The sequence below is a fragment of the Adelges cooleyi genome, unplaced genomic scaffold (genome assembly GCF_023614345.1).
Source record: "Adelges cooleyi isolate 19-005CV unplaced genomic scaffold, UGA_ACOO_1.1 ACOO_flye_CR_arks_rails_tigmint_CR_PRNA_23, whole genome shotgun sequence".
Classification (NCBI taxonomy): Eukaryota; Metazoa; Arthropoda; class Insecta; order Hemiptera; family Adelgidae; genus Adelges; species Adelges cooleyi.
Window position 1 is genome coordinate 13,969,562 of NW_026095893.1, and position 19,110 is coordinate 13,988,671.

General features: G+C 34.0%; 1 protein-coding gene across 2 annotated transcripts in view; it reads right to left on the minus strand.

Annotated features, from left to right (window-relative positions):
- LOC126835444 (protein dead ringer-like) overlaps positions 1 to 19,110 on the minus strand; it is a 70,614-nt gene that overhangs the window by 36,419 nt on the left and 15,085 nt on the right. For both annotated transcript variants that reach the window (XM_050568036.1, XM_050568037.1), the window contains exons 2-3: positions 11,392 to 11,634; positions 10,257 to 10,586 (exon numbers count right to left, since the gene is read on the minus strand). In XM_050568036.1, the coding sequence (XP_050423993.1) occupies positions 10,257 to 10,586; positions 11,392 to 11,577 (516 nt within the window). In that variant the 5' untranslated portion in view covers positions 11,578 to 11,634. The remainder of the gene's footprint in view (positions 1 to 10,256; positions 10,587 to 11,391; positions 11,635 to 19,110) is intronic.

Sequence of the window (19,110 nt, forward strand, 5' to 3'; positions counted from 1 at the left end):
TTTTTATTCTGGCACATTGCACGGACGGTGTATATAATAATACACAGACAAGTGTAGCCGAAAAAGAGATCAAACGCTGCTCGGTCGTTCTACACTGGCAGACGACAGCCGCAGTATGAAGGGCAACGGGAAATATAATACAATATAAGACATTTACAACACAAGACGAACACTGCTCCTCAGTATTATATGTACTAAAGTAAAATGCGCAGATCGCCGTAACACTTCCAGTCGCGGTCGTGATAAACTCATTTTGAAACGGGAACGATTTAAGAAAACATTTTTTTTTTTTTTCTAACTAGTTAAGATTTCAAAATGTTATACAGTCATTGCAGTAACAGCAGTAACATAATTTTAGAGTTTCAATGTCACAGCAATAGGCTTAATGTGTCGACTAAGTCTAACCATTGGCACATGATCTTTTTTAATATTTCACGATATAATATATCGCATTTGTTATCGTCCTAGTTTTTATTTACCTCAAAAGCGATATGAGAATATTACTCTCGTGATAAGAAGCTATCGATTTGGTAATTGTACAAGAACTATAAACATAAAAAACTAAGTCCATTTTTTTCAGGACTTCAATACTTTAAATTATCACACTATCACATATAGCTGATACATTTCTAAATCATTAAACCTAATTTATATATTTTTTAAAACAAAATGAACACAAGTTTTACAGAGTTTTTGCATAGAATAATTAGATAAATACAAATTAAATAATAAGTAACTTGTAACTTAAAATGTTAGTAGTTACGTTGTTTTGAAACTTATAACTGGATACAGTTGGATGTAACTTGTGTACCTTGTGTATTTTAGGTATATAGTCTTGAAACAGATTAACTTGGAACTTAGACCGGTTACATTAAACTGAATTTTGGAGGGATTGATCAAGAAAACCAAAGACTACTCATGTTATGAATATAGGAGATGAGGTTTGGTTGGTTTGCAGTGACAGTTTAGTTCGCTGGGATAGATCTTCCTACTCCATCTAATCGGCGGTTCTTCTAGTCAGGTTTTATTCAGCTGATCAGGATTCTTACAACGTAACTTGAACAATAGTAACACAAGTATGTATATTATGTATCGGTTACAGAACTTTGAAGAGTGTCACCTCAATAAACAATTATTTTTTCTTTAGTACGTTTGAGTAATATGTGATTTCAACAGAAATTTGGACCCATCATTTTTCTCACACAGTCCCTTAGGGTTTTTATTCCTTCGTCTACGATCTAGGTTAATGCTATACATAGTTGGTCGAGTTCACAAGATTATGAAGTCAGTTTCACTTAGCACTGTGTGTACACTGTAAGTGGAATACACCACATTGGAACGACTGGGTGTAGTGTGGCGTTCATCATCGGAACGGATGTACGAAATTTACGTTGTTTTCTATGGACAGATAACGCGTTATTTAAAAAGGTATAAAATGTAAAAAAACAACAAAGACATTCAAATACAATCACGTGTATATATTAATCCTCGGGCAAACGTATGTGATACCGCGTTGGTCGGCGGCGGCGTCGGCACCTTTGATCTGATGTAATAAAATTATTAATTGTTTCGTCTGAATGTCAATACCAGTTTTACGAACCATACGTTTTATCTACATATATATATAAATGTACCGAGAGATATCGGTTTTCTATTTTTTTTTTAAACTTATTTGTTCATCGATAGTTGTTGAAAAAAAAAACATTACCGGGAGTATAATATCGTTAAAAATATTTATAATCCATTTTCAAGTTTTAATCATATTATTTTCTACATAAATGTCTATTGCAATATTATATTAAGCCATAATAAATGTTTGTGATGACTGATGTTTTTCTAGCAGACTTTGTAATAGCGATATAGATTAAAGGTTCATCCGCAATGTATAATAAATAGTAAATAATATACAGCGCGTTGAAGAATTGAGAGGTATTTTTTTTTAAGTTACTGCGGTTCCTGTGCGTGCATTGTGTGTACAAGAAATACTTATAACATTTCAGTCGGTTACGAAGTTTAGAAACGGCATAAATTACCGGTGTCGTTTTTGAATAGGGTAAAATTAATAGAGGAAACATAATTAAAATCACGTACAGACGTGTAAACTCCAGATCGGTTTCGGGCAATTTACAAGCCGAACGCGAATGGGATCTTTTATGACTGTATACAACAAAAGCGATACATTATAATAATACTAATAACAATAATAATAATAGTAATAACAATGATAATATGTAAAATACGAACTATACATATATATATATATAAATGGTGAAGAAAGTGTATAAGTGTAAGTTAAACGCACTCGAAAAATGTATATTGTTAAAAAATAGTAAAAAACGCGCCTGTGGGACACGGCTGTAAAAAATCCAAAGTGTACAGGTACACTATACCTACATGGATTTGTCTGTATAACGGGCTACAAGTATAAGGTAACTAGTTAAATTCATGTAAACAATATTAAGGCTTCATCTGAAGATAATCGATGCGGTTTAACTATATCGTAAAAAATATATACAAGCTTGTAATTTTATGCTTTAAACACATATACTACGTCCATACTTTATTATAAAGTCTTTATAGTAATATAAAGTTCGGTAAATAGGTAATGACTTACAAAAAAAAACTCATTTTTGGATGAATGTCAATTATTCCTACTATATTTTAAACGTCCATTATGAATATATTAATTATATGTCGAGGTCAATGATGACATTACTAACATGAATACACTTCATCAGACTATGATAAAAATGATTTATCTTCGGTGGTCAATATCAGCATAAGAAAATTGGGACGGTTAGACATAATAATTATATAGCCATAACAGTTGCACACAAAGGAAATTTCCATATTAGATAGATTCCCCACCCTCTAAATAAAACTAGATAATTCAGTGACTGAATATAGGATTCAGTACAAGATAACAAGTATGTTATACAAGTATAACATAGTACAAGCTAGAATATATTACATTACGTTTTATGTTGGTGTTTCACGACATGGTATATTTTGACCTCTACAATTAACTAAATTGACCGAAATATGCACCATCACAATCACGCAGTGTTCCTAAAAAACATAAAAATTATTGGAATCAAAAAATGACTTGCAAGCTAACGGCTAAGGAATACATAACATATATTGTTTAAAACGCCTCCAAGAACGCAAAAAAAAAAAACATCTACACGAAATAATATAGTCCTAAACTTGTTTGCTATAATAAAACCATACCATCGCAGAGGCTGAACAACACTATACTAGCATCATGATTAGCTGTAATATTATCTATGGAAGACGGCTTCGAATTCTATTGGATATGTGAAGCTCTAAGATTTAATCACGATGAAAAACAAACGCTAGTCATCACATCGTTTAACGGACGCCTCGAACATTGATGGGTCATTTTTTAATGATTCTATGCACTTGCACGGTATTTATGAACAAATGATGTACTATTATGATTTTCTACGAATTTATAATTGGGCAGTTTATATACATTGGATTTACGGTAAACGTACGCATGCGTATATCGGTTAAACAGTGTGAACATATCCATTTCTAGTGATTATTTTTTGTTATTTTGGAGTTCTAAAACCTTGTTTATGTAGCCTAAACAGTCCTTTGAGATATATTATCCAAGTAGTGATGGTTCCGTTTCCGCCCTCAATTATCCTTATTAATTATTTCTACTATCGCTCTACTTAACCATAGACCTCAAAACCTAAATCAATTACAACCACCTATATTTTGTCCGGTCTTACACCCTAATGCCCGTCTACCTGTGTATGAAATTTATGTTTTATCTATGCTGTATTTTGTTGATTTATCATTTCTTCAAGCTTCTCATCTTAAATGTGGTTCTCCTATGATAGTAGTTTTTTTACTATATTATTTTTATGACAAAATAACCGTTCTATTGTCGGCACTAGTATCTTCACGGAAAAAAAATACAGAGTTGGACCAACAAGTTTCCCAAGTGCCCTAATATTTTTGAAGTCGTTATTTTTCGAACTGTGTTGTAATTCAATGTTTCATGTTTCTCAACACATCCGATAGAAGGCTGATGTGCACTTAATTATGCATTCGGACTTAAAACACTGTCATCAACGTTGATGTGCACATTGAAACCGCAAACTTGTGTATTAAATAATTCTGCACAAACCCATTACAAATCGATTAACTCGAACGTACAATTAATAGTCGTTACACGTTTTGTTTCCCCTGTGTCCAACGGTCACCCTATGTACTCGAGCAGATCTCTAATAGGGTACTATTTTTGTCGATGGGTAGCTACACTGCTCGAGATGATAAAACGGTCAGCGGACAAACGCCGGATAATTGAAAACGACACGCGAATGATAGGTATTATATACGTGCGAGTGCTTGCTTAATCCTCTTCCAAAAAGCCGGATCATATTATTATCCGACCGAAACGTCTTTATTATTATTCCATACATACACAAAAGCACACGAAAACATCCAGACGCGCGTGAAAGCAATTTACAGTTAGCCGTTCTGTCTGTAATAAAATCGTATGCTGTGGAGGTGCACAGTAGAGAAGTACATTGAAAAATAAGGGTGAGCATTTTCAATTTATCGTCAATACGCGGGCAAAGGCTGTTTATAGACGAATCTTGTCCGGAGAAGAAAAACCGCGAGAAACTATTTGAAATAATATCGACGTTTTAGAGAACTATAATATTCCAAGTACTCTAACCGCAATCTCTTGAAATTTCCCCAATAATTATTGTCTGATCTTAAACACTCAATGGGCTCCGGTAGTTTCTGCTAGCTGATCTTTTTTTAATTCCTCAATAATTTAAAAAATCCTTCACGATTACACAACAATCTTTCTCGTTCACTGAGTATTTTTCTAAGATTTACACGTTACACTATTATGCATGTGTTTTCTTCGACTAATAACGATTCATAATTTGATTAGCTTCTCAAGCACGCCTATTTATCTAATCTATTTTTAATACCCATGTTCCTTCTTTAATTCTCAACAATAACTCTTGATCTTTATTTTTACAAACCTCTTTTCATAATAAATTCGTGAACACGGTTTATGAGTCCAACATTGGATTCACGGTTATATTGATATTAAAGGTATGAAAGTTGCTCCTTCCTTCACCCCCTTCAGCGAATTCCCATAATCTAATATTTTTCATATCTCCATTGTTCCTCAGTCCTTCAAGCTTAGCAACATGAATGATTATCTCTTCCTCGCCGTTTCATATCTATCTGTCCAGCTATTTTTCGTTACCTGTGGTTTCAGGATCTTAACCTACTAATGGGCTGTGCTGTCACAATCATAGGATTGGTCACAATATACAATCCTCACGCAACTTCCATGTGTCCGTAACTCTATCCCACTGTACACGTTCAAAATAAAGAAATAATCCGAATATTTTTCACGTTATCACTAATTGTCTTTAACTTTAAAAAAAAAAATCCCTTATCATTCTTTGTCCTTAATTCTTATAAGCTATGTAACATTTTTAAATCACTACCGGTTTTTCTAATTCTTTCTGTCACGTCCTTCATTTTTAATGTTGGTTTTGTAATTTTTTTTTTTCATTCTTATGATTATATACGTTCTTTATATATTGTACACTAATATTAAAGCTAAGGTATTTTTAATTGTATCATAATTGATAAATAAGCTGTAATCGTTGAGCTGTATTTCGCAATAAAAGCTACGAGAAAACCGTAATGTGCGAGTGTGGTATTGGTACTTAACTCCGTGCCACGTACAACAAGTGCTTATAGGTCATGATTTGAAATTGTTTTCTCTGAACAACAATTTATTCCCACAATCAATGTATATTTCAAAACCGAAGAGAATTTCTCTTGAGGACTGGGTGCACGCGACTAACCTATTAAAATTAGCTCGGTAAGCAAAATATGTTTTTTTTAGATCTAATCGTTCACGTGATAATTTATGGCCTGTAATAGGAAGTAGGATCTATTTGGTTATGTTTATCACAGATACGGGAACTGATATTGGGATTTAGACGATTGACTACTATTGATTAGACTGGCCTAATATTGTTTCACACGTGGATCTGAAGCGAACTAGCGCAACAAGATTTGTATATTCAATGTAATACACACATATAACTTGAACAGTACACTGTGAACAGTAAAGGTACGTGATTTTTAAACGATACAACACATTCGACAAGCTTTTTCGCCGAAGTGAAACTAAATACATTTGTTCCAACACCGGGTCGATGGTCATTATTTTAAAACACACCAATCGCGACCAATAGACCGCTTCAGATATATACCTAATAAGATAAAGTGGTACAAAAACAACGAACAAATTAATAACTTATGCCGTCATTAATCTGTCTGTGCCAAATAGTGTACTCGACAAGTCGAGCGGTGTGTAGGTGAAATTGAAGATGTATTATTTTTTTTTATAAGTAATGTATCGACTTAAAGGACAATGGAAAACCAAAGAATTCCAAACATTACATATTATGGTTTAAAACCCATTGATCATTTCCTGTTCAAATAAGAGGGCATTTATAAGAAGAAGAAATGTCAATAGCTAGTATTTTTTTTTTGCAAAATTAGTACAATTGGTTAGTATGCTATAAGAAATAACTAGAACATGGGGCAACGTGAGAGAATGGAGCGTTCATTGACACTATACATCCAAATACGAATTTAGGATTTAATAATGAAGTCCAAGTCGGAATCTGCTGACCACTCACTCGGAGTGAGAGTTACGGAATATCTAAGACTTTGAGCGACCGTTTCTTTAAACTGATTTGGCAGGACGTAGATATGAACAGCGTTAATGTCAATTTAGCTGCACGGTCGGCTGTGGTGCGCGGTCAACGTTCGCGACCGGTAGTCAAACTCGGAGAAAAACGAAAAAAAAACAACAGTCACGATATTTTTTTCGAAAAATCTAAACCATTAAGGGCGATTATTATTATTATTATTATTATTGTTATTATCGTACACTATTATTAGGTACTCGCTACTATCGACAGTGCAATTACTGTCGACGGAGAGCGTCCAAACACACGATGGATCGACTGTTATGTGTGTGGGGCCGATACATTGTGGATGACGAAACATGTGAAGGTGTCGAGCGGCTCCGGGTTATGACCGATTGTCTGCCATTTATTCGGTCGGCCGAATCAAAAAAATGTACGTCTGCGGCCCGTTAATCGGCCGCGATTATTCATTGTCTATAATAATTGGGAAAAGCAAATAAATCGGTTGATCGGTTTTTTTTGTGTATACCTACGACAGAGAGAGAGAGAGAGAGAGAGAAGAGCTCTATACAATAATAATGACCAGAGATTCCCATGTACGGATGGCCTATCAATCAGCAGCACAACAACATCAGCTATACACTAAACCGTAATTAACTGTACCGGGGAGCGGGGCGTGTAATTTTCTGCCCCTCTCGCTCGCTCTTCTCATCTATAGTTTTCCTTCTCTATTTATAATATATATAATATATTTTCTTCTTCGATCAATTCGGAACAATATTTTTTGTATAATATACTTACATATATATATTTTTTTTTTTTAAACTTGGAGTGGGCGTACGCCATCGACCAATCAGTCAATACCGCGACGGCAGCGGTCGACAGAATAAAACGCATTTATATTATTGTATATATTAATAATAATAACAATAATAATAATCCGGAATATGTAATTCTTAAAAAGGAGAAATCTTAATAGATTATATACTATAATATGCTGCTTGCCACACGCGTGTACGAGTCCAAAGCCGTCATTACCGTTCGATAATCAAAATTACAAAAACAAAAATTAAAAAATCTCAAGCCCCCTCGGTCGTGCCGTTGGAATAATGTATTATAATTATTTTGACTGATTATTATAATATTGTCGGTCGAGTGAAGAAAATTGGACCTGATCAATCTCGAAGGGGTTTATTTTTTGTTTCTAAATAAGAACCAACATAATGTTAAATCAGTGTTTGGGCTCCGGCTTTGAAAAATATAACAACACATACAATAGTAATTTATTCTAACTCATTTGTTAAACGCTAATCAACACTAAAAATAATTTTACTAGTAAATTGACTGAAGAAAGTCATGCGTGTGTACGTACCCATCGTTACTACCGGGTATCTACGCTTGAAATTGCTATCCCAATGTTCACGAAGCGAAGAACCTATATATATATATATATACATATATTTTATACAGTATGCAAATGTATTATGTAAGTGTACCTATCTATAGAATAATCAATTCAAAAAGATGTTTTGTAAAAGTTAATTTTAGACAAAACAACTGACAATAGAAATCATAACGGTGCTCTGTAAATGCTTTAGAAAATACAATATTGTATAAGTACAACAGTAAAACTATAAAAATATTATTGCATTATACAATTAGTAGAAATAATGAAAATAATGAGAATTATTATTTTTCCTTTTATAAAATAATCAAGAATAATTGTAGTAACTATTAGATTGATCTTAATCACAACGTTTCAAAGTATCATTCTCAGTTATAGCCAAGTTATGGATTTAAACTTTTTTCAATAATATTAATTTAAAAAATTACAATCTTAAGCTAAAAAGATTGAACGGACTTCTCTAAAGTCTACAAAAGTACAATGAATGTTTTCAGATTTGTTTTTTTAATGCAGATTAAATAGCAAAATGTTTGTAGGTACAACTAATTAGTATTTGTTTTTTAATCAAATATTTTTGTTTTTATCATTTAGATAATTATGTTATTACAATAAACAATACAATTATAAAATATTAACTTAATATGGGTTTTTAGAGAGCTATAATATCTTTTCATAAATACCAGTAGTAATTTTTGTATAATATATTTTGATGACATTGCCAAATGTGATAACCTTTGACCTGTAATTAACTTTCCGAATTTTACGCTCACATTTGTTTTAGTCTTTAAGTTTTTTCATTATAAAATCACCAAATGGACGATTAGCCAAAGAGCTTTGTAGAATACAAAATCTTATTCACTTTGATCGTACACGGTAAAAAATAAAAGGTAAGCAAGGCAATTGTGTTGTCATCGTATCAAAATAATTCAGTACCATCATTTGACTACGAACACCTATAGTTTTCATATTGGTATTATTTGAAACATGATAATATAGCTAATATTATACAAACAAATATATATATATATATATATATATTTGTTAGAATATAAGTTTTGTAGAGAATGAGTCAGATTATACCTGTAGGTATGTCCCTCCTCGGATCGACCACTGTATTTCATGAGAAAATTAAAATTAGGTAATCAGTGGCTTCGGTGCAGAATTGAGCTGCGTCTTTAACTCCTATAATATTAATAGTGGTGTAGGTTTGGCACTTCTTTTAAAGGAGCAGGGACTAGGCACAGGTTTTCTTCGTGTCCCTTACTAGCTACAAGCGCACCAACAAGATGTTTCTTTACCATATTTTTATTATTATTATTATTTAAGGTATTATAATGTACAAACGGAGAGAGCCGTGAGGTCATTTTGGGTTGACCGCGCGCGCATGGCTGCAGCAGGTCGATATGCATATGCCATGCGGATGAGAACGAACGTCACGGAGGCGGCAGGTGCACGTGAAGATGACAAATCGGTCTACATGATCGAAATCCGTCTCTCACGGTTTTTTTCTTCATTTTTTTTATTTTACATAAATTATCGTATTCTCACCCGGGAGTGTTGTAGTCGCCGTCACCGGCACATTGTATGTATATTGTCCACAGAGACGCTCTTATTAATTTCGCCGTCTCTTGTGACCAATTCAAACAGGTGTGTGTGTGTGTGTATAGAAATTTCTTTCATTCACACATAAAATGGGTATATGTTTTTTTTTTACTCCCGTCGTAAATAATATTATATACACATATTATTATATTTAGTACTCTATTTGTTTCATTACCAGTTCATACACACACACACACTGATTGTGTTCTTTTGTGCACGCGTGTCGTCGACCTCCATGAGAAAAAAAAAAGGACACATCGTCGTGGTGCGAACGCAGCTACTATGTGTGTGTGTATATTGTGTTGTTTTATTTATTTTATATAATAATAGTAATAATAATCATATTTGACTACAATGTAATGGTATATTGTAGTGTTTTACGCCGCCTCAAAATCCCGAACCCCCGAAAAGCAGTATTCACAAAACTGTTGTTTACAATATTATTGAATAATGCGCGTTCCGAACAATGATATACCTGCGTTGCACATGAATTGGTGATTTTACTGTCTTACCTGTCTGAATTGTTCTTCGAACGTCCAAGATTGCGCCTCGCCCTTTCTGGACGTCATCGACGCCCCATTGTCAGACGTGTAGTCTTGGCCGGGTGGCGTCACGCTGGATCTGCTAGACCCGGTCGGCGAAATCGGGTCCGAAGGTCTTTTGGACGCGTAAGCAGCAGCAGCAACGGCAGAAGCCATGTTAAGACCGGTTGTTAATCCACCGCCACCCGGAAGTCTAGGGTACACCAAGTGCTGGAGCATGGAAGCCGTATGGCCCATAAGTCCGGGCGGAGCGCTAGCCAATCGTCTGGCCAACTGGTTGAGCGTTTCGCGTTCTTCGCGCTAAAACAATGTTCAAATAACGAAATAATAAAAACGGATTATCCGTTATAAAATAGAATGCCCCATAAACCTACAAAAAAAATAAGTAAGTCCGAATCACGTTTAATTTGAGAAACATTCTCTAATCTTTAGAATATTTCACAATATTTGATATTTGGCTTTGAACAATACTATTGTTCAGTTATTATTTGTACTAATTATTTTTCAAATTGTTGGGAAGAGGGAGTAAAATATAAAAACAAATTTTTATCGTTCAATAATTTTCTTTCCTCAACGACAAAAAAAAAAGATTGTAACAAGTTACAAGATATTATTTTTTACGGGTAGCGTTGCATTATACTACAGTTGTACAAACTAAACTAAATGAATCGATGATTCCAGAAAGGTCACGTTTTATATGAAACAAGTCATGTGTTTTTATCTGTTTTTATCAATTATGTAAAAGTTTTACAAAATTAACTCGTGTTGTTTGTGCTATTATCGATTCAAGTATTCTCTGAATATTTAAAAAGAACATTATCATAAAAAATAACTAAATTTGGTTTACATATTTAGTAGTTTAAGGAATCAATATACATTAAGCAGTTTCTTTTTAAATATCACATTTAATATCCCGTGATAGTTCTACAAAAAGTAAATATTTTATAAGTAGGTTGTACAACCCGGCTAATATTTAAAAACAATTTGCTATTTTGTTTAATTGGCCCATTTTTGTTTAACATGGCTACGGTAGGATATTTAAAATTTCAGGGGAAATTAATTACACACAAAGAACCGAATGCAATAACAATAATAGTTATTTTACCTGCATTTCCAGGATATCCGGTTCATCTTCCGGAGAACAACCATCGTCGGCCCTTCTGCGGTCTTCCTCGTCCTCCTCGTCAGACCCTGCTTTCGGTGACTGAAGCCAATGATAAGAGTGAGGCTGCACCACGCTGAGGTTAAGGTTCAAGCCGAGCCTCGAGCTATCCGTAGCGTCAGTTGTCATTTTTTCCGCTGCAATTTCAATTGGCGACTGATGTGTGTTCAACTGTTGCTCCTCTTGCTGAAAAAAATATCCATATTATTAAGAGTTTTTTAACAAAAGGGGCTTTAAAAAGATTTATGACTATGGCTGGCCCAAGTTCCAAATGAAGTTGTATGTAAACGATAAAATTTGATTGTACAGAGTTTTCCAGTATAAAAGGTAAGTAATAGGTTATTGGACATCTGGGGGACCCCCGTTTTAATTTTTTCGAATAGTCAAAAATTAAAAGTTTCGACAATTAAGTAAAAAGATAATGACTTAAAAAAATATATATATTCCCTGTTGTTCAGTGCAAAAAGATCACCTTAAAAGAGGGGTCACTTCATTTTCAGTCCTTTTCGGCCCTTACTCCATAAATTATAAGATAACAATGATTAGAGACAAGAAATAAGAAATAAATGATAAGTGATAAAAGATAAACGATAAAAGATGATTGATAAGAGATAATACATAAATGATAAGATATTAGTGATAAGAGATGTTGTAGTTAACAGTAACAATAAAGCTATATGACTATACTAGTGTAAGATTTTTAAAAAAAATATAGTTTTATAATTGTTTCTTATTTTTTTTTCAAGTCTTATTGATGTCGCCTATCTTACGTTAAATTACACGGTATGCAAGACCGATTGTAGCGTTGAGTTCTTCTTAAGATAATTTTAACCGGCCAACGTTGCCACTCGTATTTTTACGGTCAAAATAGTAATAATATTATGTCGTCAGTGCGACTTGTGCGTGTAGAGTCTAAAATATGACGTCGAGTATGCGTTTTGTGACACTGTCGCGCTAACCGGATGTCGCATAAACTCAAAGGTAACAACCCCGACAATAAGTGAATTAATAATACAAAAAAAAAGTACCATTTCGGTTGCTGATAACCTAAAAAAAAAAGAGAGAGTGGAAAAAAAATCTCAACACGTGTTTCATTAAGACTGCATTAGTCCAGTTGGCGTTCAGCCACACGTCACTTGGGCCTACCTCCGACGGTTTTGACACACGCATCGGTGGCGGTTTGCCGTTTATATAGTATTATTATCATTATATAATATGATGATGTACATTGTACAATAATAATAATACGAACTGAGACCGTCTGCGCATTACAGATTTTAAATATTAACAGATTAATTAACAACGATGCGCTATGCACACATGCACACGTACGCTCAAACAAGTAAATTATACATAACCCATCATCATTATTTCTATTATTATTATTATTATTTGATGGTTTAATTAAAATATATTCTATTTGTTTTGAAAGTATACAATGGGTGCGAGCGGTTAATTCATATGATCTCAGTCACGAACACCGTGTCATTACAATAGCAATACTATATAATATACTACTATTTTGTATCTATTGTGATTGTAGATTACAGTTATATATATATATATATATATATATGAGACAATCGGTCGCATGTATATCACGAAACGTCCATGGTGTGTAAATTGCAGTCTGTTGGCGGATTTAAAATAAACAGGACATCGGTTAGTCCGAACCGGAACCGGAGGACACTGCGAGGGTGTAATATAGACCTCAGTATTGTACTAGATATAAATGCGAGAAGGTAGTTTTTTGCTGTTTTGAAATTGTATTTTTTTTTTTTTTGATAACACTCAATAGAACCATTGAGTTAGGTCAGTACCAAGAATACCAATAGGATTTTTTTTTTTGGGGGATGTTCACTTTTATTTTAACATATTTTCAGCCATACGGCTTGTTTCATCCGAACAGATGATAAAATTACAACGTTTATGGTGTACTAGGTTTGTCTTAAGAGGACGTTATACATCCAATTTTCTAGTGTTAAAAAACATACCTACGCAGGTCGCAGAATACGTTTTACTCGCTACGTAATGATTTTAGAGCAAAAATACCTAAAAAGCAAATGGAAACGAAAGATAAGGTTTTGGAGACAACGTCATATCCTTCTTTCGATAAACTTAATAATTAACATTTAAAATCACATTTTTCTTGAAAACCGCCATCCTATTAATGATGCTGTGATAGTCCGAAAATAAAAATTAACTACCGAAAATGAGTTCTAATTACTAAGCTAATAATTACACGCATTACAGTTTAAGCCTTAAATTAAGATTTTACAAATAAAATATGTTTTGTACCTAACTCCTAAATAAATTGGGGGTATCACGTTTTCTTAAGGGTCGTGTGAAATAAGTTGTTTTTTATTGATTAGAAAACTAGTCTATCATCTGTAGATTGTTCTCTTAAATATTTAAATTGTCATTTAAAGTCTAAATATACCTATAGTGTACCTTTATAGGCGCACTCTAGTGGCGTGTTCCAAACCGTGGTATGTGGTTTGGTGAATTTTACCTTAACTTACTGGCCTTCCGCCTTTGAGTGAATCTAAAAGTGTATTACAGTGTTTTTACAAAAAAAAAGGTGGTGTTTTTTTTGTATTTTAGATTCAAACAAAGCGTATAAACGTGTTTTAACAGAAAAATGTGGAAATATTTTTTAGATAATTAGAGCAACCTGTACGCTACACGGCTCAAAATTAAAATACCAAATTCTAGGAGCTGTATCGCCACAATTTTTAATTTTTTCGATATGAAATTTTGTAATTAAATAATTTAAATAGCCAATTTCATGATGTTATTTATTTTATTTTAATAAATCTTACCATTTTTTTTTAAACATCCTGGAAAAACGGCATTTTACATGACCCCCTCCCCCCCCATTAAGCCCAAACTTATGTACCTAAATTTTTAAACGACTCGAAGAAGAAGCTCCGGATTTTTTCTGTCTCGAGCAAACGACCATTTGTATGTTGTTACACGATCGTTTACGTGACATGCCGGAAACACGGTGTACGCACTGTTGTTTAGGCACGACGAAATGATTCTTATTTCTTGTTACTCACGCTGTTCCGTCTACGTTCGGATGATATGTGTGACAAGTGCTTACAGTATAATATAATACACATTTGCTATCGTACATGGCCGTTGCGGCGCGTGTTAGGGATGCCACATCTATAAAACCGTCTAGCCTAAGACGGATTTGCATACAATTAAATAATTTTGCATCGAAAAAACAAGGAGAAAATCCGGACGAATCGACAGGCCGTGCCGGATGGATTTCCGATTTGCCCATAGTCTTTTCCGACGACAATATAATAATATAAAGATTGACAACATACGCGCTGTATAATATTAATAATATATTAAAACACGGTAACCACCGTCTAACGAGTATAGGAATAACTAACGCCCAATAACAATAATAACAACAATTACCATCGCGTCTACGGGGACAACTACCGGTGTTTTTGCCGCCGTTTCTCTAACGCGCTTGCCGTAGCAAAAAAAAAAAAAAAAAACGAAGAAAAAAAAGATTGTCGACTAACCGGAGAAGATACCGAAAGTGAGTCTGAAACACGCACACTAATGGCGCAGCATCCTGTCATTATAAGTTCATTAATTACAGTGATAGATTCTCCCGTTTGCTACAGTTTAAAACAGTTTTTATATTTTCTTCCGCCGCCGCCGTCAGTTGTTAAATAAATTCCACAGCGACATCATTAATATTATCGCACGACTGACGTCGAACCCGACCGTGCCCCTCCCCCTCCGCCGGCCCATCATCTTCGTCGATCGCCAACCCTTATCCGAGACCTAAATGGAAAACAAGATTAGTGAACATCCAAATGACGTATGCTGTTTCGTTATTTTTTGCCCACCCTCTCGGCCCCTTGTTAGCGGTGTAGCTGCTATACAGTGTTCACTTCCCCTGCAAACTAACAGTTATACACGGCATTCCGATATGCCGTTACCGCGCTGTGGATGCCCATCAATTTCTGACTGTTATTGCGCCGGCTATCCACTCTTCAGTTGGGGCTGCACAGCCACATCATTAGCATCGGGGGTCTTTTATCAAATTCGCTTTAGACAAAAGAGAGACGGACAGAAAAAATTGCCGACGACCGTGACGGATCTCTACAGCTATTATAATAGAGTTTTTTCTTATTAAATACACATTACATATAAAACACAGTGGTGTCTAGATCGGGGACATCCGTGAATTGCGAAGGTAATACTTGTCATTATCAACCGAGTATAACCATTTCAAACGGATTGCAGCGTTTTTGGAAGGTTGATACGTGCTCGGTAGTTGTGATCTGGCCTTTTTAAATGTACAAAAATATGTATCATTTTAATAATAAATCTAGTTAGGGGAGGTGTTATAAATTATAACTCCGAACCCCTAGCTCCCCCCCCCCGGATACGCTTGATATAATATAGTCACCACTCTCCGTGTTTCTAATCAATTGTTTTCTTTATTCGCTTATTCGACGATAGTTAAATCGAATCTGGCAGGTATATCTAAAAAAGGTCAACAGAGTTCATTTTATAGATTATAGGTTCATATTATTATAACGAATTGTTGTTTAATGTCTATTTGTACTATATACCTGTAGTTCGCTTACTCTTGATGCGTCAAAATAGATTGAGATACCAAACCTACTATTTTTAATTATTTTTTTTTAATCAATTCAACAACCACGGACGAGTTCCACGCGGTTTGACACTAACGTCCAAAATGGTTAATCGATTATCGTCTCCTATAAATAGAAAACCAGTCGTGTTTAACAACACAATAGTGTATATACCTATTCAGAGTTATATTCTTCGGGTACAGTCATATTCATAATAATTCATATGATTACAGTAAGTACATTGCACGCGTTATACCCATAGGGTATGGGAATATGTTTTCTTCTTCTATTTATTGTCTTCTAGCCAAAGCTAACCACCTTAATTATTATCGGGCTTATTATTGTTATATGACAGAAATGGGGGACAGATGGCGGTATTATTATTATGTTTTGGCCCAACGTGGGCTGTTTGGATACCGGATGTGGGCATGATTATATATATAGGTACGTTCTTTATATTTATATATTATTATAATCATTTTTTTTTTTTTGATACTTAACGACGTGTAATAATATTATAAACAACGTTATGATTTCAGATCAATAACAATAATAGTATTAGGTGCGTCAACACCTTTTTTTTAAGCGTGCGGTTCCTCGCAAAAGGATGTCAAGTGTGTCATGGACCGACGAGTAATATTTATGTACATGAGTGAATAAAACCGGTAGGTGTAAACAAATTATAATGGTACACTAGTATAATATATGTATATTAATTATTATCATTATGATTATTGATGGTGTGGGCAAGAGTCATCGTCGTGAATTAATTTATTACGTTTAAAGAACATTATAATGAATTGTAAAAATGTATTGCAACGGCCAAATGCAATATCACTATCATTACAACAATAATATATCTGTTGTAACACATCATAGCGTATTAAAAACACCATGTCCTTGGTTGACTAAAAAAAAAAAGGAAATATTTCGAATGAGCTCAGTTAACGAAATCGGGTTGTTTTAACTTTAACGTAAAGCTTATAGAAGGTATTTTTAAAATTTATATTAATTATAATACATACGAATTATCAAACTTTATGGCAGTTGGGTTTATACCAACTGATTCGATCAATCCGCACCGCAGTCATTTGAATAATGCGATACGATGCGACCGTTCAGACGGGGATTCATACTATTTGTTTTGTATTTCAGAAAACCTCCAGAGTCTAATATTTATCACTAATTCCGATATGTATTTATTGTGATGTAGTATAAATTAAACACAAAATGTTGAAGATCTACTAGCGCCAGATAATATCATATTTGTGTTTCCGATTTGCGTTCTCTGCTTATGCACAACAGACTCGACAGCGCATTTGAGTTATATATATATATAGATTAGTCACGACATACGTTTAAAACATGTAAAATAATAAACGATTAATCTAAGTTAAAACCGACATTATGTTATTTCATTAAATTCGTTATTAAAAAAATAATCATAATAATGAAATACACAGCGACTTCGGAGAAATATCCAAAGACAAAAATATGTGGAGAGACACGTGGGATTCAATATTTTGGCAACACTTTGTAAATAATTTAGCTAGTGTTTTGAAAAAAAAAATTCTAGTAATTTTATATATACACAATAAAAATAATTAAAAATAATTTAGATAAAAATAGCAACGTATGAATTGACGCATGCATTATAAGCTATATAACATTTACATCATAGTATTTTTATAATTTTATAGTATACCTTTTTTTTTTAACATACCCAATTAATGTGTAATGGCTAATTTTTATCTCGGTCGGCAAGGACACTTCTTAGTGGTTTATATACTTAGGCTCGGTATTGATCAGTATTTGTCTAAGCACTACCTCAATTTAATTAGTTTATATACATGTATTAGTAAAATATGTTTAATGTTTTATATTGTATATATTTTAATTTTTTTTTACGCTTACGAAACAAAGGGAGGTTTTCTCAATTAAAACAACATGTCCAATACTAGCAGTATAGTTTATAATCACACTTACTTTTTGCACAAACTGATATTCAACTACAGAATATTTATAGCCTACATACAAATGACAGAAAAAACTTTGCTGTTTTATACAGCTCTGGCGATACTAATGACCTGCAGACCATTAATCTCGAACAAAAAAAAATTACAAGTGACTCCAATCTTTTTTTGTACGGCGGTTATTGGATTTATTATCGGTACTACTATGAACAGCTCGGCTGCAAGACAGAAGCTACAGAAAAAAGGTTAGTAAAAAAAACGGTCCTAAGGTCCGAAAAATGGCGATAAAATAATGTTTTCCATTTGGTCGGATTACAATATTTACAGTTCTAATGAGTGATTATTTACAGCATTTAGATCCGTATATTCATGTATACAAATCGCCGTTGCGAGCCACCGCTTTTGCTCGTTATAATTGCACTGAAGTCAATATCGTGTCATTTGGACGAGTTCAGACATTTCTGCTTTTTGTATTTACTCCTTTAGAAATATAGCGATGGAAAAGCGGTAATCAAAAATAGGCTAGTCGGGGCGATAACAATGACCTTCCCCCTTACCTTCCTCCCCTCATATAAGTACATATCTTTTATGATGTTACACTCACGCGTGTACAACAATAAAATATTTAATAGTAATTATAATGTCGGTACGGTGATGATCCGTTGCGGTAGTGTTACATTATGTGCCCGTTCGGTGGCCAAGCGAATTGAGGTGACGACGATCCTCTATGTGCAAACTTCCAATGGCCATGTACCTACATGCGTTTGCTAAGTGTGTATGCACATATAAAGTGTATTGTTATTATCATTATTATTGTAGGCTTTGGCACGCCGTAACTTTGTGTCGGCGCTGGCAGTTCGTTATACCGAGCAAATTGCCGTGCAAATTTATAGCGCTATATTAAAGTATATATATGCATTATTATCATCATCGTCGTCGTCGAACGCGGCAGCACGTTATGACCAGAATGTCTTTGTATCATTATACCCCGTGTGATGTTAATATTATTATATTATATTACACCATGTGTGCGTGCAATATACTGTACATGGCTG